This window comes from Peromyscus eremicus, chromosome 20 (genome assembly GCF_949786415.1).
Source record: "Peromyscus eremicus chromosome 20, PerEre_H2_v1, whole genome shotgun sequence".
Lineage (NCBI taxonomy): Eukaryota > Metazoa > Chordata > Mammalia > Rodentia > Cricetidae > Peromyscus > Peromyscus eremicus.
In genome coordinates, this window is record NC_081436.1 from 22578153 (window position 1) to 22605017 (window position 26865).

Here is a 26865-nt window from a genome sequence, read left to right on the forward strand (position 1 = left end):
TTAGACCCATGGGACTTCACATTCTCTTGAGCAAGATGGACCCAAGGCTACTAAAGGCGTAGGATTCATCATCTCCCTCAGCTTTCCTGGTTCTGATCTTCGCCGGTCTAACCTGCCCTGCCCCCCATGCCACCTGCAGCCTGTGCCGGCGGCCATCTTCCTCTCTCTTTGTTCTCGTACCTTCTGCATAAAAATGAGACACATTTCAACGGGCTGGGCAACACCTTTAGAGTCTGGAGGCTGGGCCCAAGGTGAAGAGGGAAATATTGGGATTTCGCGGGCATTAATCCTTGGGGAGTTTTCTCGATTTGAAGTTCTAAAATTTTAACTTACTCTCCATTCCTGCCTCTGAGGTGGTATCTCATTACTTTAAATGACGAACTTCTCTGAAGATTTACTTTTTAACCTTTTTCTCATTGTAATTGCTCACTTTTTTTTTTTGAGACAGATTTTTTTTTTTTTTATGTAATGTAGCCCAGGCTATACCTGGAATTCTCCAACTTCTTGCCGTAGCCTCAAGATGGGTCCAGCCTGCTCAAGTGCTGGGGCTATAGATGTGTATTACCATAGCTGTTTACTTAAGCACTTTAATTGAAATAGGAAAGAAGCCTGGTATAGAGTTGGCAAGCTACCTTGGTCATAGTAGGTGCTCAGTAAATATTCATCAAATGAGCTAGAAGAAGCAATTTGCTGCCCCCAACTCTCTAGTAAAGGGATTTTAAGAAGATTTTATTTTAGTTTGAATTATGTGCATATGTGTGTAGGTATGTGCATATGAATGTAGTGCCCATGGAGACCAGAAGAGTGCCGGGTCTCCTGAAGCTGGGGTAACAAGGCCCCAGGAAGCTGCCAGACATGGTTCTCTGCAAAAGCGGTTCGTGGTCTTCTCTACGGGGTCATCTCTCCAGCCCCTTTTCTTATTAATAAAGTCTGTACAATTTTCTTAAAACTAAGTTGATTGTGAACAGGATACTCATTATTTTCAAATTACAAAGAATTTTAAAGGGAACACGTCTCTGATTTTACAACAGTTAACACTGGCTTCAGGATCCCGCCTTTGTGATCTAAGGACCTTCTTGGGTCCCATCATTACATTAAACAGCTCCGCTGCCAAGTTTCTGAGCTCTGAGAGCTTCTGGCCAGCATCCTTCCCCGCGGGAGTTCCCAAGGCAACAGCATGTTTCAGGTTAACCACACTTGCATGGCTGGGGTGTGAGCCGGAAGGGAAAATGGCGAATGGTTCTCTCCAGAACCTCTCAGGGAGCTTTCATCATGCACCCTAACGTGGAAGCTACTTTCCCACCGGGTACTGTTCCCCAGGGAACAGAATCCCTCCCCTTCCAAATAAAGAGCAGAGTGCAGAGCTGAAGAACCTCAAAGAGAATTAATTTTGCTAGCAAGTACTGGCTGACTGGCAGGCATGATAGCACACAGGTTGGGGATGAAGCCACTTCAGTGGTTTACTTCATGACAGCTCTGTGACTGAAGGAGGACCAAGTCACAGCTTAGGAATAATGACCCTGATGTGAGGACATCTGCATTTCAGCCTTCGCCATCAGGAGATACTAAAAAAAAGCAAGTCATTGGGAGGATTCAGGAATGTGTGAAATCCCACTTATCCTCAATGGAGAAAATTTCCTTAAAAACCACACTTGCTTAAAAAAAAAAATCCAGCAACTCCATTTGAAGGGTCATTTTTCATAACAGAGTTTATATGCAATTGTGCTTCATTTCATTTTTGAGTAAAATACATACTCCTGATTCAACAGAGTGCATTCAGATATTCAGTCACTCAATCGAGTTTGGACACCTTCTCCATGCATGGCTCTAGGGGCAGGCTAGGAATGTACCGTAGGCGAACATAACGCAGCCCTACCTTGCTCGACACTACGTTCTGGTAAAAGCAGAAACAAGGCCACACTCTGAGGAAGTCAGCCTGGTGGAGATCTGGGGTAATAAGGACCCACAGCTGTGAAGCCTCAGGAGGAGAATGAACTTGGCACATTGAGTGAGGCAGAGAAGTAGGTTCATAGGTCAAAGAGGGCAGAACACCAGGCAGAGTCTGGCTGGCTGTTGGCTACGCCTTGAGACTTTACGCTGAGTGCAATGGGAGCCAGTGGGAGACTCTGACCTGAGTGTAAGGTGAGCTGCCTTGAGTTTGACATTACTCAAGGATTTCCCGTGACTGTCCTGCGAACACTGTCCTCTGAGCCTCACAGCCATGGCCATCTTCACCAGGGCAGCTAGGATCACAGGCAAGCCATCCTCAAAACCTAGCTTACTGGTGTTTCTTCCCAGCATTAATGAGGGGCAGGGACGGCCCTTAGACGGGTCCAGCTGCTCCTTCCTGCACCCTTCCCCTGAGCTGTATGGAACGCTGCCCCAGCTGCACGTGGTCTCAGAAGACGAGAATTTAATCAAAGGGGGAATTCCATTTATGCAGCTATGGGGGAGTCATGGTGATGGGACTGTTTCAGGGGATGGGGTGAAGGGATGGGGGTGCGTGGTCATGTTTCTGTCAGTAACCCCTCACTCATGGGCCTGTAAGTCAGCGGTTCTCAACCTGTGGATTGCAACCCCTTTGGGGTGTCAAAGAACCCTTTCACAGGGGTCACCTAAGACCATCGGGGAAACACAGGTATTTACACTGTGATTCATAACAGTAGCAAAATTACAGCTATGAAGTAGCAACGAAAATAATTTCATGGTTGGGGGTGACCACAACATGGGCCACAGCATTAGGAAGGTTGAGAACCACTGCTATAAGTAAACCACGTGAACTCACAGGTTCACTAAGCTCAACTTGGGCAGAATATTTATTTTGGTCTGTTGTTGGCCCCTGTGTGGGATAACAGATATTTATGTTTTTCCAGGAAAGGCTTATATAATAAACACTATACTGTAAAGCAGTGGTTCTCAACCTTCCTAATGTTGCAGCCCTTTAACGCAGTTCCTCACGCGGTGACCCCTAACCATAAAATTATTTTAATTGCTATTTTATAGCTGTAATTTTGCTACTGTAATGAATTGCAATGTAAATATTTTTAGAGATATAGGTTTGCCAAAGGGGTCATGGCCCACAGGTTGAGAACCACTTCTGTAAGTGAAGGAGGAGGAGGAGCCCAGCATTGCCCAGGATGTTACTGTAGCAGTCCAGGTGGGAGTGATGGTGGCTTAGTGAAGTAGAGGGGTTGGGGACCGCTGGACTTAGCACACAGAGAGTGATTATCAAGTTTAGCAACAGACAGGGGTGGCTGTAATCCCAATCCTCGGGAGCCCAAGGCAGCAGGCTTGCCGTGAGTTTAAGGACAGTTCAAGGTTCGTTGTAAGGCTTGGTTCCCAGAACCCCCACGTGGTGGCTCACAGCTGTCTGGAACTCCAGCTATAAGGGATTCAATTCCTTCTTCGACCTCCTTGGGCACCAGGCACACTTTGGTGCATAGACGTACATGCAGGCGAAGCACTCAGTGATGAGGCTTCTTAAAAGCATCTTACTGTACTGTGTTCACTTTTTTTTTTTTTTAATACAATGCCTGTTTGATGGCAGGAAGTGAGAGGAGCAGGCATTGTGGAGTAGCCTAAGGGGAGCAGGCACTGTAAAGCAGATTTAGGATACCTTGTGCGTTACTTGAACAAAGCACAGCCATGACACAACAATCCATCTGATAGCCACTACGTGACTCACAGAGAGGTAGTTCATACAACATACATACATTTCAGGTCCCCGGTGGAATGGAACAGGATGTCTAGAGCATTATGCTATCAAAGTGGCATTGAATTTAAACTTTATTTATTTATTTTTTGTTGTTGTTGGAATTAGCCACTTACTATTTCTAGGCTACAGTTGATTGTGGGGAACTGACAGTGAATTTGGAGCTGTGGTGAAGGAAGTACTGTATTTCTGTCTCAGGGCCTTCTTCATGTATTCTCAGAATTCCCACAGCATTCTGCCCTTTCAGGTCTTCTGAACACACGCAGAAGAAATTCACTCTAGAAAGAGAGAACTGAATAGTTTTTAAAAATTACAATCTCAGCCGGGCGGCGGCAGTGGCGGTGGCACACGCCTTTAATCCCAGCACTCGGGAGGCCGAGGCAGGAGAATCTCTGAGTCTGAGGCCAGCCTGGTCTACAGAGAGAGTTCCAGGACAGCTAAGGCTACACAGAGAAACGCTGTCTTGGACCCCCCCCCCCCCCAAATTGCAGTCTCTGGCCTCATAGTCCAGCAAGTAGAATGGTGAGTGAAAATCTCAATGGAACTCACAATCAAAGACGGAAGATTGTCCTAGATTGGGGGGAGTGAGGACAGAGCTGGATACCAGTGATTAGGGGCGAGGGTCCAGTTAAAGCAGTGGATATCCTAAACAGTCCGTATCACCCACGTATTCCCACAAGCTCTCCTCCTCCAGGAAGTCTTTTCTTTGCTCCCATTGCACTCTACGGCTGCCTTTGTCACGGCAACCTTTTATGCTGGTGCCTCTGCTCAGACTACGATTTCCCTGCATTCCCATGGTGTAGCACAGTGACTAGCCCACAGCAGATTCTTAATGATAGAGAATGAATGCAGTTCCTCGTATGTAAAATAGGATGATAATGACCCATTTTAGCAGATCTTTGGAATGTACATAAGATGTATGTAAATTATAATGTAATGTATAAGGTTCTCATTTATTCCCTCAACTACTTCATTGAATAAAATCTAAATATCTTCGAATGACATTCAAGGCCCCAGACAATCTGTTTTCCAGGCTGCTTCTGGCTACGCCTTAATTATATTATTTCCAGTTAAGTAATATTTCAAACACGCCAACTTCTTTCCGACCTCTCAGGATTTTATATTTTACTTCCTTATCAACACGTCAGTATCAATAACGCTGGCTGTTACAATAACTGAAGCTGTGGAGGGTAAAAACAATCAAACCTCACTTTTTACTACGAAGTATTTTTCCTACCCTCCGAGTCTTTCCATCCTCGTCAAAATTTCATTCAGTTACCAACGTGTTTTAAAACATGAACTCAATTATGCTGTCAGTGTCCGTAGGGACGAGACTCTTTGGGACTTGCCTGTCACTTATCTTCCTCCACTGTTGTCCCACTAACAGCTTTTTCTACAGTCACGGTGACTAGAGGACTTGTAGTTTTACTGAGATAATAGGTGCTCGAGGCTTTTGCGTCTTTACACACGATCCATCCTTTGTCTCTGAGGCTCCTCTTCTTCGTCTACCCTGTGAACTCTCCCGTCATCCTTCACGGTTTAATTCAGATGTAAAGTGTTCTGTGAAATCTGCCCTTAAATACACCTTGGCAGAATTAGATGCTCTCTCCTCTCTCATTATGCAATACATATCTTGTCACAATCTTCGATGACTGCGCCTGTCACCTCCACTAACCTGTACACTCATGCAGGAGAGGGCTATGCTTTATCTCTGGGTCCATCTTGCCTGGTACAAAGCGTGTGCTCACTGCTGATGGGCTAAATATATCAAAGACTAGCCCTCGGTGAGACCTGGAGCTGTCCTTGGAGCGACTTCATCGCTGACCATTAGATACACTGCTTCACACCTCTAGGCTATTAGCCGCTTTAACGTCTGAGGTTGGCAGTCGGTGCTTGTGGGATGGCGTTTCTGGTCCATTTGCAACAGTAACACAAATTGTAAAAATCTAGAAAGCAAAATTAGAACCGTGCCAGTGACCGAGATTGTATCACAAGGACGTTTGCCTTCGATCTGTTTGATCCTCTCTCCCGCCAGGACGAATGAACCTGCTGGAGACACCTGGCTAGAGGCTCTGCAAGTGGTGGGCACTTGGGGGCCGGAAGTGGGGAAGCGGAAGCAAGGAAGCGGAAGTGGGCAACGGCGTGGGCGCGCTTGGGTCTCCTTGAGGAGGCCGAAGAGCGTGGGGTTTGGTTTTGATGGGGAAGAGATCCCCAGGTAGGTGACTGAGGGGCCTGCTGGATAGTAACCTCTAGTGTGGATCAGAGAGTGGACGGAGGGAAGCCCGTGGTCTTCCCGCCTAACTTTCCTGTCGCCCCCATTCAGCCTAGGGCACAGGACAGGCAGGCGGAGGACTCTGAGGCTGTCGCTACCGGACACCATGCGGCCCCTCCCACCTTCCAGAAATTTCCTGAGTGAAGTTCCCTGTCTGAGGAATCTCTGTCCGTTTTTGTGCAGTCATCAGGCCGGGGCTCTTGTGTGACACAGTGACCTGACTCACTGTTCTGAACCCCCAATTGAAAAAACAAAAATGGGGTGCCAGGAAAGACCCTGTCTAGTGGAAGTTGACTCCCTCAGGCTCTACCCTCCATTTTTCAGAATTCTCTCCAAATCCTTGCCCGCCTTCCTCTCCACAACCCTATGCGGGTTTATGCTATAATTTTATGCTATAAATGAGGGAGATAGACTCAGAGATGTCATTGATTGGGGAATGGACCTCAAATCCGCGCTGTTGGATCTTAAATGTCCTGGGGCGACACCTGTCAAAGCTGTGGTGTAGCCATTTCTTTCGGGAGGGTAAGGTGGGGACTGAGCCTTGTGCATCTGCTTCCCTTACCCCGCTCGGTGCCTAGGATGGAGGTTGCCATGTAACAAGCTTTGGGAAAAATCACCGAACAGAGAGAAACGGCTCAAAAAGTTCCTCTGCCTCTTTCAGTGTGGAGTTCTCGCCACCAAAACAGTAACCCTCTTTAATGTCACAGTATTCTCTGTAATGGTTTGATTCACAATACTGGCCAGAACCGATTTCCTCCTGAGCCAAACTCAAGTCTGTAGGCAGAACCCGAATAAACAAGAACTGTGCTTTCTTGCTAGACCTGTCTCAACTGTGTCTTTCCAGAGATGCCATTGGGTGCAGGGTTTCTTAGATGTTATTATTGTCCTAAGTCTTTGGGTAGTTCCTCTAGTTTTTTTTTTTTTTTTAAAGATTTATTTTCTTTTTATTTTATGTGTGTGGGTGTTTTGTCTGCATGGACATCTGTGCACCTCATGTGTGCAGTGACTTCAGAAGCCAGAAAAGGTGTTGGATCCCTTGGAACTGGAGTTACAGATAGTGTCAGCCACCATATGAGTGTTGAGACTAGAACCCTGGTCCTTCTGAAAGAGCAGTCAGTGCTGTTAACTACTGAACCATCTCTCCAACCCTTCCCTCTAGTTCTTCAATCTTTTATTTTCGATTGTGAAATCTGAAGTTTCGAAGAACAGTTTCCCCTTTTCACTTAGTGGTGAAATCTGAACTGAAATGAGGCCATTTATAACCTCTATGCCAAATATCTACAAGTTTTCATGGCAAATATGTTGGTGGAGTTTGTTGCTCAGAGTATCCCTACCCCTCGCTGTGTGTGTCCTGTAATGGACGGTACAGGCACTGCAACACCTTTTGACACCACAGCAGAACTCCACAGTTGAACTGGCCTCCAGGAAATTGTATGGGATTGTGGATCACTAGTCTAACATCACATGATAAATGCTTTCCTGTCACCATTCTGACAAAATGGCAGGGAAGGAACAATGTTGGGGAAGTGTGCGGATCCAAAAAGAAAACCAAGAGACTTCCAGGCCAGGCACACACACACACACACACACACACACACACACACGCACGCACGCACGCACGCACGCACGCACGCACACGCACGAGAGGGAGAGTGACAGATTTGACTTCATCATGTGTTTGCTTCAGAAATGTTTAACCAAGAAAATTTCTTAGCTAAACAGGAAGCTTTTGACCATAGGGAACATAATTTACATTTCTTCACAAAACCAGATAAATGGTTCTCAAGAGATACTTGCTGATTGCTTCAAAAATATTTGCTCGAATTCTGGGCTTTTACATACATGACAATTACAGGAGCTAGATTTTTTTTTTTAAATGTCATGTTTGAAATTGAAAGTTGTGGAATCATTTTCAGGTTATCCCAAAGCAGGATCATGCAGTCATTTGGTCGTTCACCCCTCACGTGTGTCCTAGGTCCCCACCATGGCTCGGTAGTCCTTAGGTATTGGATTACAGTGGTTAAACAGTCAGATCAAGGTTTCTGCCCTCTGGGAGCTTCTAGTCCTGGTGTTATTTGCTACAACTAAACAACAAGTAGTTAAGTACATATTATTTTAAATGTCACAAAAGAAATCTAAGTGCCAAGAAGGAAATCAATTGCGTGTTGGAAAGGATGACCTTTACAGAGACATGGAAGTCGGAGGGATGATGAATGTGGAGCATGAATTGCCTTCTTCCCTCTTATTTCTCAATGTGATGGTGACGTGCATAGCCAGATGACTGAGAGTCAAGTGTGGAAATTTGCCTCTTTGCCATTGATTTTGTCTCAGGTGTCATATAGTCACAAGGTGCTTAATGACAGGGGCACATTCTGAGATGGACACTAATGGGCCTGCACAAACATAGAATGTACTTACCCAAACTAAGATGGCTATGCCATCACTAGGGGATATAATTCTGTGTGGCCACGATCCTGTATGACATCCTTGACTGAAGCATCTGGGCAGCGCATGACTTTAATTACAATCTCTAGGTTACCTCGGGGTATGAGTAAACAGCATCTCTCTACAGTTGAGTGTCTCAAACATAATAAGCTCACATTATTTACAGCCGACACCAATTACTGAATTCCTTATGGTAGAATGTGGCTCATTATGTGTTCATGTCACTATATGTGAGTAAGTGATATTAATTTACCTACCTAGACTTTTTTCTTTGTGGCATTTGTAACAGTTGGGGGAGTAGTTTTGGTGTGGTGGTGGGCACATCCATTATAAACTACTGTTTTGGGTTAGAAAGCTCCTAATTTTTTTTGGGGGGGGAGGCAGAAAATTTGTCTAAGAAAACACTTTAAAAATTTAAGGATGCAGTTTAAAGAATATAGGAAAACTGAATAATGAACACAGCCTTTCCAACATATAGATAGGTAGCTATGAAAACAAAAGATTTTTAACAACTGTTCAATTCCAGCAAGTTATGATTCTGTGACAGTTTTTTTAAAATAGATTTGTGAAGACACAGATCAATATTTGTTGTTCTATGCCGGTGATACAGTGCAGCTCTGCATTGAGTGAGTTTGGTAGAGGGAGGAAAAAGGACAGTAGAAATTGAAATTTTTAATAGCTTATTGAAACATTATAAATCATGTTTTTGCTGCAGGAGGAAGTCAGACAAAATGCTTGTATTCAGGATGCAAAGGAGACATCCAGAAAGTCACAGACACACACACTTCTCTTTTTCTTCATAGATACGGTCTCTTTCTGAGAGATATTAATTAAATTGATTATATTTCCTATTTCATTTATTTGAGAGTGCATTGGGTTTTTATCAAAAAGGGGCAGTGCAGAAGGGCTAATGATCTTCTGTTTTAAAAAAGGTTATAGTTCATTTACCGTGCATCTGAAGATTATGTCTTCCTTCAATACACAAATTAATCAGGCATGAGCTAGGAGCTGAGGAGGCCAAGAAAACAAAACTAAAAATAACAAAGAGTTGCTACGGATTTTATTTTTTTTCTTTTGTATGTGTGCAGCTTCGATAGTAAAACCTGATTATGGTTCATCCAGGCTTCATTGGGTCTGGATGCTCATCAGGGCTTGAAATCAATTTGGCACAGTGCCTTGGTAGCTGTCGGAGGTGAATCACTGGAGGAACTGCAAACGAAGTGACTCACCTTCCTGCAGAGTAATGAAAAAGAGGAAAGGAACGGTTTCATGTAAATTACAAACTGATAATTCACCAGCATCCTGCACATTCTTGGGGCTGCACGCCCCTTTTAAGTTTTGAAGTATTTTTTTTTTTTTTATTAACCTAAAAACCTTCCTTTTCTATGTCAGACACATGTTAACCACTCCAGGTTTTAGGGAATTCCATCACTTTGACACTGTTGGATTTAAATCCCATACCTTTTTCCCAAACATGAGTAAAGAAAGTAATCAAACCTCTCTCTAGTTTGCTAGCCTCATCTAGGCTAAAATATCGGTTTTGGGTACCGTGCATTAGTTGTGGGTCCAAGGAGGCAGGAGTGCTTGTCTTAGTGCTGACTCCCTGGACAAGAAAGTAGAATCTTTGTAGGTTTGATTTAGTGCTTTGTAGTTCTAGAGGGAACATGACTAGGGTACTAGGAGGCTCTCACACTGTTTTCACCACCATTTAAATTATTCCAGGACACAGTATTCATATAATGGCAGAATATGTTAAGAGGTGTCAGGGTGCAAATTCCCCCTTAAATACTAATTTGTCTGCTCTCCATGTAAGCCTTTATACTCATTGTATATTTTCTGCCAGAACGTTTAGGAACAAATAGACAACCTACATTTCTTTGAATAGTGGAGGTCAACTTTGTGAGGGATTTTCCTATGCCCATCCTAAGAACATCTATATAGTCCCCTCCTCCCTAGACAGGCTACTTGGAAACTAAATCAAGATTTTTTTTTTCAGACTACTTGGTCTCCTGTAGAGATTTTGTTTTTTTAAAGGAACTTACACATTTTTTGCACTTCCCTTGCAGGAAATCGATACTTTGTCACGTGGAGATGAGTCATTTGTGTTTGAGAACTGCAGCACCTGGGACAGATCTCCTGTCAGGAGCCCGGTGAACCAGTCATCCCTGTCCCATCACTCTCACCCCCCTTCACCCTCAGACTCACTCTAGTTATGGCTTTCAGGAGGCAAGTGAAAAACTTCGTGAAAAATTACTCGGAGGCAGAAATAAAAGTCAGAGAAGCAACTTCCAATGACCCCTGGGGTCCCTCTAGCTCGCTGATGTTAGCTATCAGTGACATGACTTTCAACGCGGTCTCCCTCTCAGAGATCATGCACATGTTGTGGCAACGACTCGGTGACCATGGGAAGAACTGGCGCCACGTGTACAAATCCCTCGCCCTGATGGACTACCTCATCAAGAATGGCTCCAAGAAAGTTAGTCATTGTTGCAGAGAGGGCTTGTGTAACCTTCAAATGCTAAAAGATTTCCAACACGTAGACGAAGCTGGAAAAGACCAAGGTAACAGTTTGTAAAAAATTAGACAGTGTGCCCGTGAAGACAGGAGTGCCGGGCAGACTGTTCAAACCCTGAACTGGAGCAAGGTGGCTCTTGATTTTGAGAGTGTCTCGTTATGTAGTCTAGGCTGTCCTGAGCTTACCCTCCCGCCCTAACCTCCCACGTGCTAGGATAACAGGTACACACCGTCACATTGGGCTTGATCAGTTGTTCTTAAATGTCCCCGCCACCTTCCTGCTTGACAGTCTGGTTCTCATTTCTGTCCTCTGTGTTGACTGTGTACTTGGGAGAACTGTGTTTGTTCAAAACACACTGATCCAGTGACACCTCACAGAAGAGCAAATACAGCAAATGAAAGGTGGTATGACAGTTTGTACACTGATGCCACTCTAATTCGTAATTATGATTAGATTGGAATGTAGTCATAAATTAGACAAGTGTTTCCAGGGACTCTGGAATCTTCAGAGGCTATTGAGATGGACATACTTAACAGAAATTCGGGTCATAATCTAAGTCTGGGTGTGGAGAGATGACATATGAAAGGGCTGTAGAGAGTATTGAAGTGGATGGGTGCCAAATTATTTGCAAAGGTGAAGAGCCAGAGTTCTTTTCCTTTGCGCTGGAAATGGGAAGTTATAATTTATGTTTAAAGTGATAGGTTTTAAATCAAGGGAAGAGAATAAAGTTTACTATATTCTCTATGGTTACTGCAGTTTAAAACTACATTTTTTTAAAATACAAAAATTAGTTTCTACTTACTCTTCTCCATATACATGAATGATCTCTCTAATTACTAACGTCAGTGAGGTACATTTGCTACAAGTGGCAGCCAATATTGATAATGTTCATAGTTTATATGTGTCACACAGTTCTGTAGGTTTTGGAAGGGTATTATAATGTCCTCTGCCTACCACCTAGTGTTAAACAGGGCCCTTTCACTTCCCACCCTCATCCTCTTAGCCTGGGTACCGCTGGTCTTTATAGTTCTACCTTTTCCAGATGCCATGAGCTTAGACTCCTAAAACTTCTTTAGAGTGGTTTCTTTCACTGGCAGTATACCCCAGAGTTTCTTCATATCTTTCCATAGCTTGAGAGCTTGTTCCTTTTTTCTTTCCTCTTTATAAAAAGTTGTTTTGAAATATAAATTACATACCATACAAATTGCACACTTGGATATATACATACATATGTATAGTATGTTTTATGTAAGTTATGTATAATATATAATTATAAGGTTATTACATTATTTTAAAATATTAAAAATCCATTATTTGAAAATATATATATATGTATATATATACATATATATATATATATCATTTGTTCATTAGTACTGATTTTTTGAGTCAGAATCTCATGTGGACTTGAGTTTATTAAGTAGCTGAGTTGAGTTGACCTTGAATTCCTGCTTTTCCTACGCCCACCTCCCAGGTGCTGGGATTAGTGATGTGTGCTACTGCCATGCCAGGCTCATGTTTACGTGTGTAAGTGTGCAGTTTGGTGGCATTAATTACATTTACTGTGTTGTGAAGCCATCGCCACTCTTGTTTAAACCTTTTTTTTTGAAAGTCACACTGTCAACACTAAGTAATAACTCCTCATTCCCACGCCACTAAGCTTCTACTTTCTATCTTGATTAGCTTGACTGTTAAGTCCACTCATGTATAAGTGGAATTTTATTGTATTTTTCCTTTCCATCAGGTTTATTTCTCTCACTCTCCGGTCCTTGAGGCTCATCCATGTGGTAGGATGAATCAGAACTCCATTCTTTTATGGTTGAATAACACTTTATATTCTGTGCTTACCACATTCAAACGAATCTGTTCATCTGTTGATAGACTCATGGGGTGGTTCTTCTTGTGAGCTCTTGTGAATAATGCTGCAGTGAACACGGTGTGTGTCAGCTCAGGCCTCTGCTGTCAGTTCTTTGGGGTGCGTACAAAACAGTAGAATTGCTACAACACATGCTAATGTCAGTGTTTAGTCCTTGGAGGAGCTGCTGAATCTTTCCAGAGTGACTGAACCATCTTACATTCCCATCAGCAGGGCAAGAGGGTTTTATTTTTGCTGTATCCTTGCTAACACTTGTTTTATCCATCTTTTTTTTTTTTTTTTTTTGATTTTTCGAGACAGGGTTTCTCTGTGTAGCTTTGCGCCTTTCCTGGGACTCACTTGGTAGTCCAGGCTGGCCTCGAACTCACAGAGATCCGCCTGGCTCTGCCTCCCGAGTGCTGGGATTAAAGGCGTGTGCCACCACCGCCCTATGGTTAATGGTAGACAGAAGTTTTCCTGTGACTAGCAGCCCTTTGGTCCCAAATAAACCCACAGAGGCTTAGATTAATCACAAGCTGTTTGGTCTATGGACCAGGTGGCAGCTTGCAGCATCTCCTCTGACCCTGTCTTTCTTCTCCCTCTATCTCTCTTGGATTTCCTGCCTGGTTATAACCTGTCTTACCATAGGCCAAAGCAGCTTCTTTATTAACCAATGGTTGCAACACATATTCACAGCATACAGAAAGACCATCCCACAGCACTTAATCTTGCTGGATATGAAATTGGACCTTGCTGTGCTTTTGATTTACATTTTCCTAAGAATCATGAGCTCAAGCACCATGTCCTTGCTGGAGATACATCTGTTGTCTTTTAGAAATATCTTTTCAAGTCCATTGTCTGTTTTCAAATGAGTTCTTTTATTGTTGAGTTTTGAAAGTTCTTTATATGTTCTGGGTACAAGACCCTTACCAGATAGGTGGCTTAAAAGTGTCTTCTGCTATTCTGTAGGTTGTCTCTTTGTTTTCTTGATGTGTGTCCTCTGATATACAAAAGTTTATTATTATTTTAAAACAGAGTCTTACTATGTATCCCTAGCTGACCTGGAACTTTGCTGTGTAGACCAAGCTGGTCTTGAACTCACAGAGATCCACCTGTCTCAGCCTCCCTAGTGCTGGGATTAAATATGTGCACAACCACATCTATCTAAAAGTTTTCAATTTTGATGAAGTCCAATGTATCTATTTTTCATTTTGTTGCTTTACTTTACATATCATATATAAAACAAATTATTGTCAAATACTTGCTGGAGGAAGTGTGTCACTGGGGGAAGGCTTTAAGGGCTTAAGGCCACACCCTTTGTCCAGTTAATTCTCTCTGCTTCCTGCATGTGGTCGAGGATGTGAGTTCTCAGCTTGCTGCTCTTCACTGTGCTTGCTTGCTGCCATGTTTCCCCATCATGGTGGATGGACTCTTACCCTCTGGAACCATATGACAAGCAAGCCCTTCCTTCTGTAAGTTATCTTGGTCTTGGTATTTTCTCCAGCGACAGTGGTGAGAGTAAACAGCCCTCCCTTGTCCTTGCTTTAGGAGGAAGTGTTTTAGGCATTAAACATGATGTTAGCTATGAATTTTCTCTTCTTCCTTTCTCTTTTGTTTTGATACAGGGTCTCACTATGTAGCTCAGGCTGGCCTGGAACTCACAGTCCTCCTGCCTCAGCCCCCTGAATGCTAGGATTACAGGCTTGTGACACCATATTGGTCAGTTGTGAGCTTTATATTTGCTTGGATCAAAGAGGTTTTATGTTCCTGATGTGTTAAGTGTATTTCAAATTTATTATTATTATTACTATGACTATTTGTGTGTGTGTGTGTGTGTTCTCAAGCATGCGTGTGTGTTTGCATATGTGCCACAGCACACATGTGGAGGTCCGAGGACAGTTTTCAGGAGTCAGTTCTCTCCGTCCACCATGTAGGTTTGGGGATCAAACTTGGGTCATCGGGCTTGGTGGAAGGCTCCTTACCTTCTGATCCGTCCCACCAGCCCTTGAGTGTATTTTAAAACCAAGAAACCATGTTGGCTTTTGTCAAATGCTTTTTATGCATCTACTGAGATGATTATGTGTTTTAAAAATCCTTTTATCTTGTGAATATGGTCTAAGACCTTGATTTTTCTGCATTCCTAGCATAAGTCAGATTTAATCATGGCACACATTTTTTAAGTGTTTATTTTAGACTAGGTTTTGGGCTTAATGATGAAATTGGAGAACTCTTCATGAGTTTTCATCCTGCTGTGCTGATTCATTCTGAAATTTTTATATAAATCAACTTTCATGAAGATTAAGTTTTTATTTGCTTATTAGATGAGGTCTCACTTATGTAGTCCAGGCTGGCCTCAAACCTACAATCGTCCTGCCTTTGCTTCCTGAGTCCTGATATAAATTTATTATTACAAGGTAAAACAATGCTAATTAAAATTTGCAGGCTTTCCCTTGAAAATTCCAGAGCTGCTATTTTGTCAGCAGACTGAGAACTTGGATGACTCTGTAAAGCAGAGAGGCTAGTCCCTGCTCTAAAGAGCTCATGAGCTATTCTGAAGAAGGAAATGAAAAAGTATAGAATTACAAGTATGCAGACAGACCTGTTTACGCATTCATTAGAGCTTTTCCATGTGTGTTTAAATCCATCTTTATAAAGGTTTTTCAGATTTTCTTACCCTTGAGCTCAGGACCAAATATGTGAGCCAAGTGCACAACAGTGTGAGTTTTCTCAGTGACTGGTTATCACTGAGACAGCAAGCAAAGAGCAGATCAGAGCGGACATGTCCACATAGTGCATTTATCTGTTCATTTTGAAAGGGGCATCAGCCATTGACTGACAGCATCGGCACATGTCGCTTTTATTAATTGAATGTTTACCAATGAATGAAAATAATTACATTGAGGGATATTAGTTTATCTTTTACATATCTCCCTTTTTATGTTTATTTCCCAGTACAAGCTGTACTGTAGAAGAGTAGCTCTTGGCCTAACTCAGTTTCTATTGAACTGTGCCTCTGTGAGGATGGTGGATGTGCTGGAAGGTGTCGTTGATGGATGTCTAGTTGAGTGTTGGCTCCTAACCTGTCTTGGTGCTTTTATCTCACTACCCTTCAGTGTAGGTTGCTCTGTAACTAGCGCTGCTAATGTATTGTTTGTACCGACTTAAGAAGTTCTTTCCCCGTTAGAATATTCATTTCTTTCTGTTTGTTGAATCCTATGTAGTCTTCAAATCCCAGCTCAAAGACCTTTTCCTGTGTGTGCCCACTGTTCTTTCCCTTACTGAGAATTAGTAATCGCTGTACTGTTTTATTCATATTAGTGTGGTGCCTTTTGTGACATATTGTGTGTGTATATATGTGATATATATGTATATATAATTTCTTTAACCAGATTCTGAGGGCACATGCCATGTGTTAGTCATCTTTTTACCATCAGACCTTGGCATATTAAAAAAAAAAAAAAAAAAAAAAAAAGGAGAGACCTGGAAAAAAGCTGTGTGATCAACTAAAAACTGCTGGATAAAGATGCTGCTGCTGCTGGATTAGAGAAGAGCTATAGTGTAAAGTCACCGAGAAAGTACTAGAACACACTTTAGTGATCCAAGTAATTGCACTGGAAATCTGTCCTACACACAAATCAAGCGACCAAATTCTCCTGGGAAAAAACAAAGACTTGTCGCTTTCTTGGTTGGCCCTTAAATTTGCTGTTCCCTTTGCTCAGCAGTGGGAGGTAGGGGGCTCCCACTTCCTCTGAGCACCACTTTGACTCACCCCACAAAGTTTAATAAGCTGTGTTTTAATTTCACTCAATTAAAATAATTTACCTTCCCCCCTCTTTATTCCTTAACCCATGTATTATTTAGAGGTGTGTTGTTTAATTTCCAGATATTTTTGGATTTTCTAGCTATAGTTTTACTGATGTCTAGTTTAATTCTGTTGGGGTCTGAAGACAGATACTGTTATGATTTTTATATTCTTCTAAATTTATTGACATGTGCCCTGGCTTGGAATGTGGCCTGTCTTGGTGAATGTTCTCTGTGAGCTTGATGAAAATGAAGTAGCCTATAAATGTCTGTTCCATTAGCTCTTCCTCTGGATTTGAGGCTCTCATTTGGCGTGTAGACACTGAGGCTTGTATGTCTCCTTGGAGAATTGCCACCTATATTGTCATGCAGTGCCCTTGGATAAACTTCCTTGGTCTGATGTGTCTGAGATTAATTATGCTTTCTAAGACTGCTACTCGTGCTTTTGATTATTGTTAGTGTGGTACATATTTATATGTTTATCTTTTTTTTTCTAATCATGGGGTATGAGTCTTTGAAGAGGCTATTCATAGACAAAATAGTTTTTCTTACCACCTCCCATGTATGTTTGTGTGTGTGTGTGTGTGTGTGTGTGTGTGTGTGTACAGTGAGGTGGGGTGGGGTGTGGAGTGGAGGACAGTATCATATGTCCTCTATCAGTCTCTGCCTTATTCCTTTGAGGCAGGGGCTCTCTGAACCTGGAGTCCATAGTACTGGATCATAAGCTTGTGAGAGACCACATCCAGCTTGTTATATGGATGCTGAGATCTAAACTCAGGTCCTCATGGTTGTTCAGGAATTGGTCTTTAACCACTGAGCCATCTCTCTAGCAACCACACTTAAGACTTCTTCAGGAACAGCCATATCAGCCCTAGCTCATCCCCCTGATCCCCACTAAGGGGTGTGTCTCGATTTGGTACTGAGACTAACCGCAAAGTTGACCCTCCTGTCTTAGTCTGCACAGTATCTACAACTACTAGACAACAAGTACATGCCACTATCCACAGCTTCTGTTTACTTTTGTTGTTTTTTTTTTGAGACAAGGTTTCTCTGTGTAGCCCTGGCTGTCCTGGAACTTGCCTTGTAGACCAGGCTGGCCTTGAACTCACAGAGATCCTCCTACCTCTGCCTTCCAAGTGCTGGGATTAAAGGCATGAGCCACCATCACCCAGCCCTCCATTTACTTTTAGTTCTCGGTGTGTTTTTATATTTAAAGTGAGCTTCTTGCAGACAGCTTTTAGTTGGATCTTGTTTCTTGGGGCCATTTCTGTCCTTTAATAGGTGTGTTTAGCTCACTGGTACTCAGATTGATTTCTGATAGTTGGAATAATAGCTGCCATATTTCTTATTGTTTTCAATTTGTTGACTTTGTTCCCTCCCTTCATCCCTTCCTTCGTTCTCTCTCTCTCTCTCTCTCTCTCTCTCTCTCTCTCTCTCTCTCTCTCTCTCTCTCTCACACACACACACACACACACACACACACACACACACGTGTGTAAACACATGACATCATGTATATCAATTACTTGCTTCTTTGTGGTTTAATTGGTAGTTTTATATGACCTCATTTTCTCTTCTTCTTTGGCCTATCATCCTTTTCCCTCATTTTCATGTACCTTTGAGTTTTTAGTGTATGTTTACAGCCAGTCTGGTCTCATTATTAAATAACACTATGCTATGATTTGGTTAAGTGTCTGAAAGGCTTGGTCCCTTGATGGTAGCACTATTGTGGAGTAGGTAGTGGATCTCTCAAGAGGTAGAGCCTAGTGGGAAGTCCCTGGTCATTGATGGCACAACTCTGCAAAGTATTATAGAACCCCAGTCCCACCTTCTCTTTCATGTCTTAGCCATGAGGTCCACATGCTGCCTTATCCCAGGCCCCAAGCAACAGGGCCAATCATTCATCATGCCTAAAACTTCTAATAGTGAGACCCAAAATAAACCTGTTCTCTTTATAAGTTGGTATCTGTTACAGCTAGGGAGAGCTAACTAATACATGCTACACAACCTCATGGGTAGTACTAGTATCTTATAATAACAAAATAATTCTAATTTATCCTTCCCATCCCTTATATTGTTGCCATCATTCATCTTGAAACCATATGTTTGGAATATATGCATTCCAACTACATCACAGATTATTGCCATCATTACAGTGGGGTCTCACATAGCTCAGGCTGCCTTGGACTCACCATGTAGCTGAGAATGACTTTGGACTAATGTAGATGTAACAGTCTTATTATTAAATAAGAAACACAGCCAAATGCAGAGTTAAAAGCCCAAGAGGTCAGAGCAGCAGTAAGAGCTGAGACTAAAAACCCTTTCTTACCCTTCCTGCCACTGCCGTCCTTCCCCTCAGAAAGAGGCCTACTTCCTGTGTATCTTTTTTTATTGACTTTCTGTTCTGCCTTCTCATTGGTTGTAAACCCAACCACATGACCTCCTCGTCACTGCCTGTCTATACAGACCTCCACATGCCTGGACAGTCACCCGAGGTTTCTCCGCAGTGTTGGGTATCATCTTCAGCCTATAGGCTCAGCGTGTCTGACAGACTCGTTTGTGAAGTAGGATGTACACAAGGTCAACAGTTTGACCTCACATTTGGTGAGAGCAGTCCATGTACCAGAAACACCTGAATTCCACTAGTGTCATGTCATGATTCAGGATTTTAAATTCTGGAAATTGTTGATGTTTTTTGAATTCAGCTGTCCATTCTTCTTGCCTGTGTGTGTGTGTGGCTTCATCTCAGCATCCCATTCTTCTCCACATCCCTCTATTAAATGCCAGTCTACTATTGAGAGGCATGAGCTTAGTTACTCTTCAAGAATAACTGTTTCAGATGCTGTTCCACTGCACATCAGAAGCCATCGGTCCACTGCCTGTTTAGCTGCCTTTGAAGAAAAGGGCACTGTACCTTTTCCCGAATTGTGAAGGCCACTTCAGGGATGGTGCCATATTGTCCTGGCCTCAGAGGATGTCTGTTGTTAAAGCCACAACCACATTTGTCTTGGCAAGAATCAGTAGTCCTTCATTTCATGTCCTGTCTGTCCTGTTTGTCAGCAGTCGATTTGAGGATACTTTGTTGTCCAGTGGCTAACTTTTGTCACAATGAAAGTTAACTCCATATGCAGTTTCTTCAATGCCCATATTTTCCTCTGAAGTAGATTGGTACTGGCAGGAGCTGATATGTCTCATAGTCATAACAAAAAAAATTTTCTAAGTTATTAAAACATTTTAAATGCCATATTCTGTAGATCTCTGAAGGGTTTGAAGATGACCTGTCTATCTAAAATATATCTGCTTGATCTTGAAAACATACTTAATATAACTATAAGTTTGATTGTAATGTCTAACTGCTAACTTTCATTTTTTTATATCCTAATAGTTGGTAATAATAACGTTCAAGGATCAGCAAATTGCATTACATTGTTAAATGAACGGTATAAGTACAATATCTTGAACAAGATTAGAAATATATGTATGGCATTTTCTAACAATATCAATCTCAATATATATAATTTGTATACAATATAAAAAAAATCCAACCCAATGTAAAGTATTTAAAACTAGTAATTGTCTTTTTTTAAAAACAAGAACCTTAAATCTAATCTCCTTTGCTTAGCCCTTTTCCTAACCCTTAACAATTTGTAACTAACCCTCCTAAACAATGAAAATTTTCCCAGACCCAAAAACCATTAAAAGACCAAAAAACCACCTGCCCCACACCACCTCTTTGGGAATGTGGGCGTCATATATTCTTAAAATTGCTTCCTGCTGGGTATGGGCGAAGGTATCTTTATTCTGAAAAGAAAAATTTTGGGTTAATTGTCAAATTCTAGGAAAGGTAACTATATCCTTTGTTGTCCAGTTTGAGCATAATGCCAAAGTTCAAGGTTTATCTCAAGTCTTTATTCAAGTAGTCTTTGAGACTGGATCATCTCAGGTAGCCCTCTCAGAATTGCTCTGAGCACTTTGTAGTCCAAAGCTACAAAGTGCTCAGAGCAATTTTGGTATTATTATTGTCCATGTGGAATTATTGTTGTTGGGGCCCCATCTTCTTCCTGGAGACTTCAGTTGATGTTAGGCCTGGCTGTGATTTCCTGCAGAAAACTGATAAGAGACTCGAATACAAAGACATGTATAGGCAGCTAATTGAAGCCTTTTTTCTAGAATTAGTTAGTACTCTATATGACCATTAATATCTTAACAAAGTTTAATATATATAAATCTTATAAATTTTGATATAAAATTCATACTTTAAGAAAAGTTTAAAGAATCAGAATAGAATCAAAGAATTGAGATTAGTAGTAATAGAATAGTCCCTTAATTAATTTGGTTTTTCTCCTGTCCCATATCAGAAGATGGCTCTTTCTTCTAGCATGATACAGGGAGTTTGCATTTTCCTTTTAACAACATGCTTGAGTTTAAAGAAGGAGAGCGCCATTCTCCAACTCCAAAGTCAGCTTTAAATTTTAATTGAACTGGGACTACAAGAAGACCAATAGTGCTAAATTTCTTTAGAGAAGAGCAGAAACAAACATTTAGGAAGACTTATGAAATTTTATAAATGATATACCAATAGGCCATTTTACTCTTTTTCTTGGGACATTTTTTTCCAGATGATTTGTCCTTTTTCTTCAGATGTCTTATTTGTACAGTGTTCTTCAGATTCCTTAGCCTCCATTCTCCTAAAAGACAAAAACAAAAACCTTTCCTCAAGACTAATTTTGGGGAGGTTCCCTTTCGGCAAGTTATTATCTGATTAAATGAAAAGGCATGTTTTAATGCTATAAGTTAGTTTAAATTGGATGGTCATGCTGGTTGATGAACTGTCACCTCTTCTAATTAAGAGGTCTCTCTGTTCAAACTGAACCTTTATCAATTTTGATGGTATCCACAGCTTATCTTCTCCTGTAGAAACAAAAGCAAAACCTCGTCCCCAACATAACACATATCCTGGTTTCCATTTTGAGGTCAGCACATTCTTAAAGTATATAGGCTGATTTAATTCTGTAGTTTTTTTCTATTATCCGATGTCTCTCTGTAGCTGTTGTTCCTTTCTCAGTAGCATTGAGAAAACTCAAAGTTAACAGAGCATTATGCAGTCTATTTCTGGGGGTTTTTGTTACCCCTTCTGTTTATTTAGCATATCCTTTAGAGTTCTGTTTGATCATTCTATTACTGCTTGGTCTGTAGGATTATGTGGTATACCTGTAATATACTTTATATTGTAATAAGCAAAAAACTGTTTCATTTTAACAGAGACATATGCTGGAGCATTGTCAGTTTTAATTTGTGCAGGTATACCCATGATGGCCATAACTTCTAGCAAATGAGTGATTACAGAATCAGCTTTTTCATAACTCAAAGCAGTTGCCCATTGAAATTCTGAATAAGTATCAATGGTATGGTGTACATACCCATGTGCTAGGGATGGTACCCAGCTCCCTACATGCTGGGTAAGCACTCTCCCACCTGAGCTACATCCAGCCCTACCATTACTATTTTGAACAAACCATTGTGGTAGTCATAAAGAATAAGGAAAAGAAAGATTTTCGTTTTACCTCTACTTACATCAACTCCAGTGCTTTCTTTTTTCGTGAAGATCTGTTTCTGGCCTTTGCTGTTTTGCTTCCTATTAAAGAATTTCTTTGAACATTCCTTGCAAGGCAGGAGTTCTGATAGCAGACCTCTTAGTTTTGGTTGGAGACAGTATTTCTCCTTCTCATTTGAAGGACAATTTCACAGGGTACAAAATTCTAGCCTGGTGGTTTTTCTTCTAACAATTTTGATATTTCTCGCCATTCTTTTCTTGCTTGCATGGATTGTGAGGAGATGGTGAATATGAGTCTTGTCTTTGCTCTCTTATAGGAAAGGCTTTTTTCCTTCTGGTCTCTTTCTTTGTCTTTAATTTTCTGGGGTTTTAAAATGATATGCCTAGGGTCGTTTTCTGAGCTTCCCTGAACTGCAGTCTGGCATTAATGTGGGAGAAATTCTCAGTGGCTATTGCTTCACAGATTTGTTCTGTTAACTTCTGTCTCTCACTTTCTTTAGTTCCCACTGACATACATTACCTCATGGCTGTCCTGCAGATGTGGATGTTCCATTCCGTTTATTTTTCATGCGTTTCTCTTTAGGTTTCTACTGAGATATTCTCAAACTTGAAGGTTCTTTTCTCAGCCATGTCCTGTCTGAAGTCAGCCTATTAAAGACTCTCTTTGGTGTTTTTCGTCTTCGTGTTTTCTTTTTGGTTCTCTTAGCTTTCCCATCCCTCTGCTTATCTATTATTTGCACGCTGTCTATGTTCGCCATTAGTGCCCTCAGCATCTCAGTCATCACTGAGTCATCACTCAGTCATCTCGTGGTGACTATAACATCCCCGCCAGATCTGGCTGTACTTTTCATGCTTGCTCTGTCTCTTCAGACCATGCTTGTTGCCTTTTAGTCTGTCTTGTAATTTTTCTCCAATCACTGGACTTGATGAGCAGACAGGAGGGACTGTGGAAAATAGGCTTTTCTCCCATGCTGTCGCGGGAAGGGAAGGAGGCAGTCTTGTGACTAGGTCTCAGTGTTTTGGTGAGCCTGTGCCTCTGGGAATTTCACATGTGCTTTCCATTTATCCCTCCTGTCCTCTTTTCAATGGCATGGATGGTTAGAGTAGATGGAGGTTGGGTGTTTCTCTTCTCCCTGATTGGTGGTGAGACTCAGCATATCCTATCAGATTAGCTCTACTTAACACATTTCTCTGAGGACAGAGCTTGTTAAGAAACATAGAATGCTCTGGTATGTTTAAAAAACTAGTTTTAACCCCATCCTTTCTCCATCAGAAAGAGATAGATTTCCTGTGCCTGATTTGTAACTAAACATCACCATGATGCGTATTTAATGCAGGAAAAGCATAGGGGCTGTAGTGTTGGGACTACCCATATCTTGAGGCACCTACTGGACACCTTAGAACATCTCCCTGTGGGGAAGGGGGCTGCTGAGAATATTATCTCTTACAGAGACAATAAACTAAAGCTCAGTGAGATGTAAGCTACTTAGGTAAGGCTGCACATTAATTAAACTGAACACAATTAGAACTCACATGTCCCGATACCATTTAGTCATATTCTGTTAATGTACTAATCATTCTCTCATAACTGAGCCTATAAAAGAACTTAACAAGGTGTTATTGAACTTCTAGAATGAGCTTAATTAACATTGTTTGGAAAATGCTGAATGAAATGTGAAACTTTCATGCTATCAAACATATGCTTATACAAATATGGTATTCTTATAAAACTAGATTTTAGGAAATGTGTTCATTATAGGTTGATAAGTGCCTTTTTATTCTGGAGTGAGGAAATTGTGAAATTGCAGTTGCTTTTATTTACATAGGCCATTTTGTGCGTATATCCACATATTTAAATGAAAGGCATTTTTTTCCAAAAGGGATACATTTTAAAAGAATAAAATTTCAGTGTCATTAGAAAGTTATGTTAGACCATTTTCCCGGAGGTAGCATCCTTCAGTAACGTTGCCATATTGACTTTCCAGGCCCATCCTCAGCCTCTTACTCAGGAAATGAGGCAGCTCACATCCATATTCATGGCTGGTTTATGTGCAGGGTACTTCTGCTTCTCTATCCTGTCTTCTAACAGAGTGATGAGGCCACACCAATTGCTGACTTGCCCACCAGATTTTAAACAAACTAAGCCTTTTAAGCCTTAGATCACAGCTGTACATTAAAATGTAGAAGCAAATATTCTAGAAGCGTAATGCATTTATTTATATTCACATAGGCTATAAATGACTAAAATATCTTATGTGTGTGGGGGTTGGGTTCAGAATCCCATAGAAGGAAAGGAAACACCAGGTATTTGATTCCTTGAAGGTTTAGACAGAGAGGGAACACAGTGTGGGCAGGAGGGAAAGGCATAACTAAGGTTGTAGCCTTTCCAAGCAACTGTAAGTAACTCAGAAGACCTGAGCTGTTTACAAAAAGTTCAAGGAAAGAAAGAAAATACCTTTTTTCTTTTCTTTTCTTTCTTTTTTTTGTTGTTGTTTTTGTTTGTTTGTTTTGAGATAGGGTTTCTCTGTGTATCCCTGGTTGTCCTGGAACTGGCCTTGTAGACCAGGCTGGCCTCAAAATCACAGAGATCTACCTGCCTCTGTCTCCTGAGCGCTGGGATTAAGGCTTGCACCATCACTGCCTGGCCACCTTTTTTCTTTTAAGACAGGGTCTCTCTACATAGCCCTGGCTGCTCTGCAACTCACTGTGAACATCCAGCTGGCCTTGAACTCACAGAGATTCCCCCCACCTCTGCCTCCTGAGTGCTGGGATTAAAGGAGTATGCTACCATGCACAGCAGAAAGATGGCTTGGCTGTTAAAGGCTAGGCTCACTACCAAAAAGGCAAGAAAAATGTCTTTTAGATGCAGGAATATTTACTTCAGATGTGATTAGCCAAGTCAAGGCTATAAAATCAAAGAACTGCAGTTCAGGAGTATTGCTCCTAGAACAGAGGAGTCTAGACTTGGGGTTTAGAAAGCTGATGGCTCCTGCCAGCCAGTTTGATGCAACAGCTAAGCACTGTGGGGGAAAACTATCTAGCTTCAGAGTGGATCAGACTCGATGTTTTCTTCTTTCCCCTGCTCTTGTCAGACAGCACTAGTCAAAACTTTCATCAGCGTACACCTGACGTGTGGTTGCAGACTAATAAATGCGGTTGTAGATGTACACTGGTGGTGGGCCAATGAACACAGGCTCCCTGAGTACACTCATAGCACAGGTAAGTTATGAGATTCCTATAACAGCCATTTCCATGAACAAGTGATTCCCTTTAACAAACACATGATAGGTTTCAGGTCATCGTGAACCTGTGACTTTAAGTTTTATCACTGTGCATTTAAACAAAGTACCTTTACTTAACACAGTGTCATGTTTTAGCCTTTTGTTTTCTTTTAACAAATATAGTTGGATTGGTAATTGTGAGAGCAAGAAGCAAGACTTGAATTCATTTAGCGTTAAATGTGACCTTCACCCACCTATTTAGTCTTCCCACTGTACTCCTTATTTACTGTGCCCAGCAATGACAGAGAAAGCAAACAGAAAAGAGAGAGCAAGCAGGCGAATGTTGCCAGTGCTGTGTCAACAGAGTTACTCACTTTGGATTCTCATCAAATAAAATAGCGCTGGATCACAAGCCAAGGTCAGTCAAAGAGATGGAGGTGCGCGCTTGTCGTTTTTACAGAACCCATCTCCGCTCTCTGACTCACCAACACTTTGACTTTGGCCAGAGTTTCTTCATCACCGTAAACCGCACTGTTCTCTTTTGTAAAATGGATTTCATAATGAGCTCAGAGAGCGGTAGTTAGGATTAGAGACGTGTTTGAGAGTTGGCCACGTGAAGAGCCATCAGTCTGCTACTGTTAGGACTGAGTCTTTTATTATTAGCATTTCCTGGGACATGTGCTCTCACTGAGACAACTCAGTGCAAGTGTTCACTAGGATGGCCTTGCCTGTGGTCCTGGTAGGGATGCAGTTCTCCTCTGTCCGCCCTAGCCCCTGTCCCCATGTCCATCATACTCCTTATTACAGGCCCAAAAGAAGGGACTATATGGGTAGGCAGGGGAAATTATCTTTTAAAATTGTTTCGTTATTTATAATAATCTCAAATTACCATTGTAAATAATGGTATGAAAAAGAATAAAAGGAAGATGGAGGGAATAATCCCATTTTTATTATTACAATGAAATACCAAAGGCAGCTAATTTTATAAAGAAAAGAAGTCTGTTAGCTCACAGTTCTAGAGATTTAGAAGCAAGGTGCCAACACCCTTAGAGAAGACTTGATGGAAGCTGGAGTCACAAGACTTGGAGGGGAAATCTCTCTCCAAGCAGGAAGCCGCACACTGCTGGGTCCCTTGTGAGAGCATGTTCCCATGTTAACTAAGTCCTCCACTTGGCCTACTTCTTAATGAGCCCACCACACCTGCACAGCCAGACTGAAGAAGCCTAGGCAGCACACTAGTCCCCAGGGAACACTCAGGCCATAAATTATCTGCAGTAAAGGGGCGGAGGGAGGTAATGGTGCTCGTGACTTCTTTTAAAGTTTGCAGATCATTAGTGCCAGTGACCGAGACCATTTTTTGTTTGTTTGTTTGGAGATTTTTTCTATAAATTTGCTTAATTCTTTCCTCTCAGATTCTGCCAAGAATATTTAGGGATTCACTTAATTTAGATTTATCTAGTTCAATTAGCAGTTGCAAATTTTATGAAAAC

General features: G+C 41.7%; 1 protein-coding gene across 1 annotated transcript in view; it reads left to right on the plus strand.

Annotated features, from left to right (window-relative positions):
* The first annotated feature begins 5400 nt into the window (after positions 1-5400).
* Enthd1 (ENTH domain containing 1) overlaps positions 5401-26865 on the plus strand; it is a 117193-nt gene continuing 95728 nt past the window's right edge. The window contains exons 1-2 of the mRNA XM_059247596.1: positions 5401-5927; positions 10496-10990. Coding sequence (XP_059103579.1) covers positions 10642-10990 — 349 coding nt within the window. The 5' untranslated portion in view covers positions 5401-5927; positions 10496-10641. The remainder of the gene's footprint in view (positions 5928-10495; positions 10991-26865) is intronic.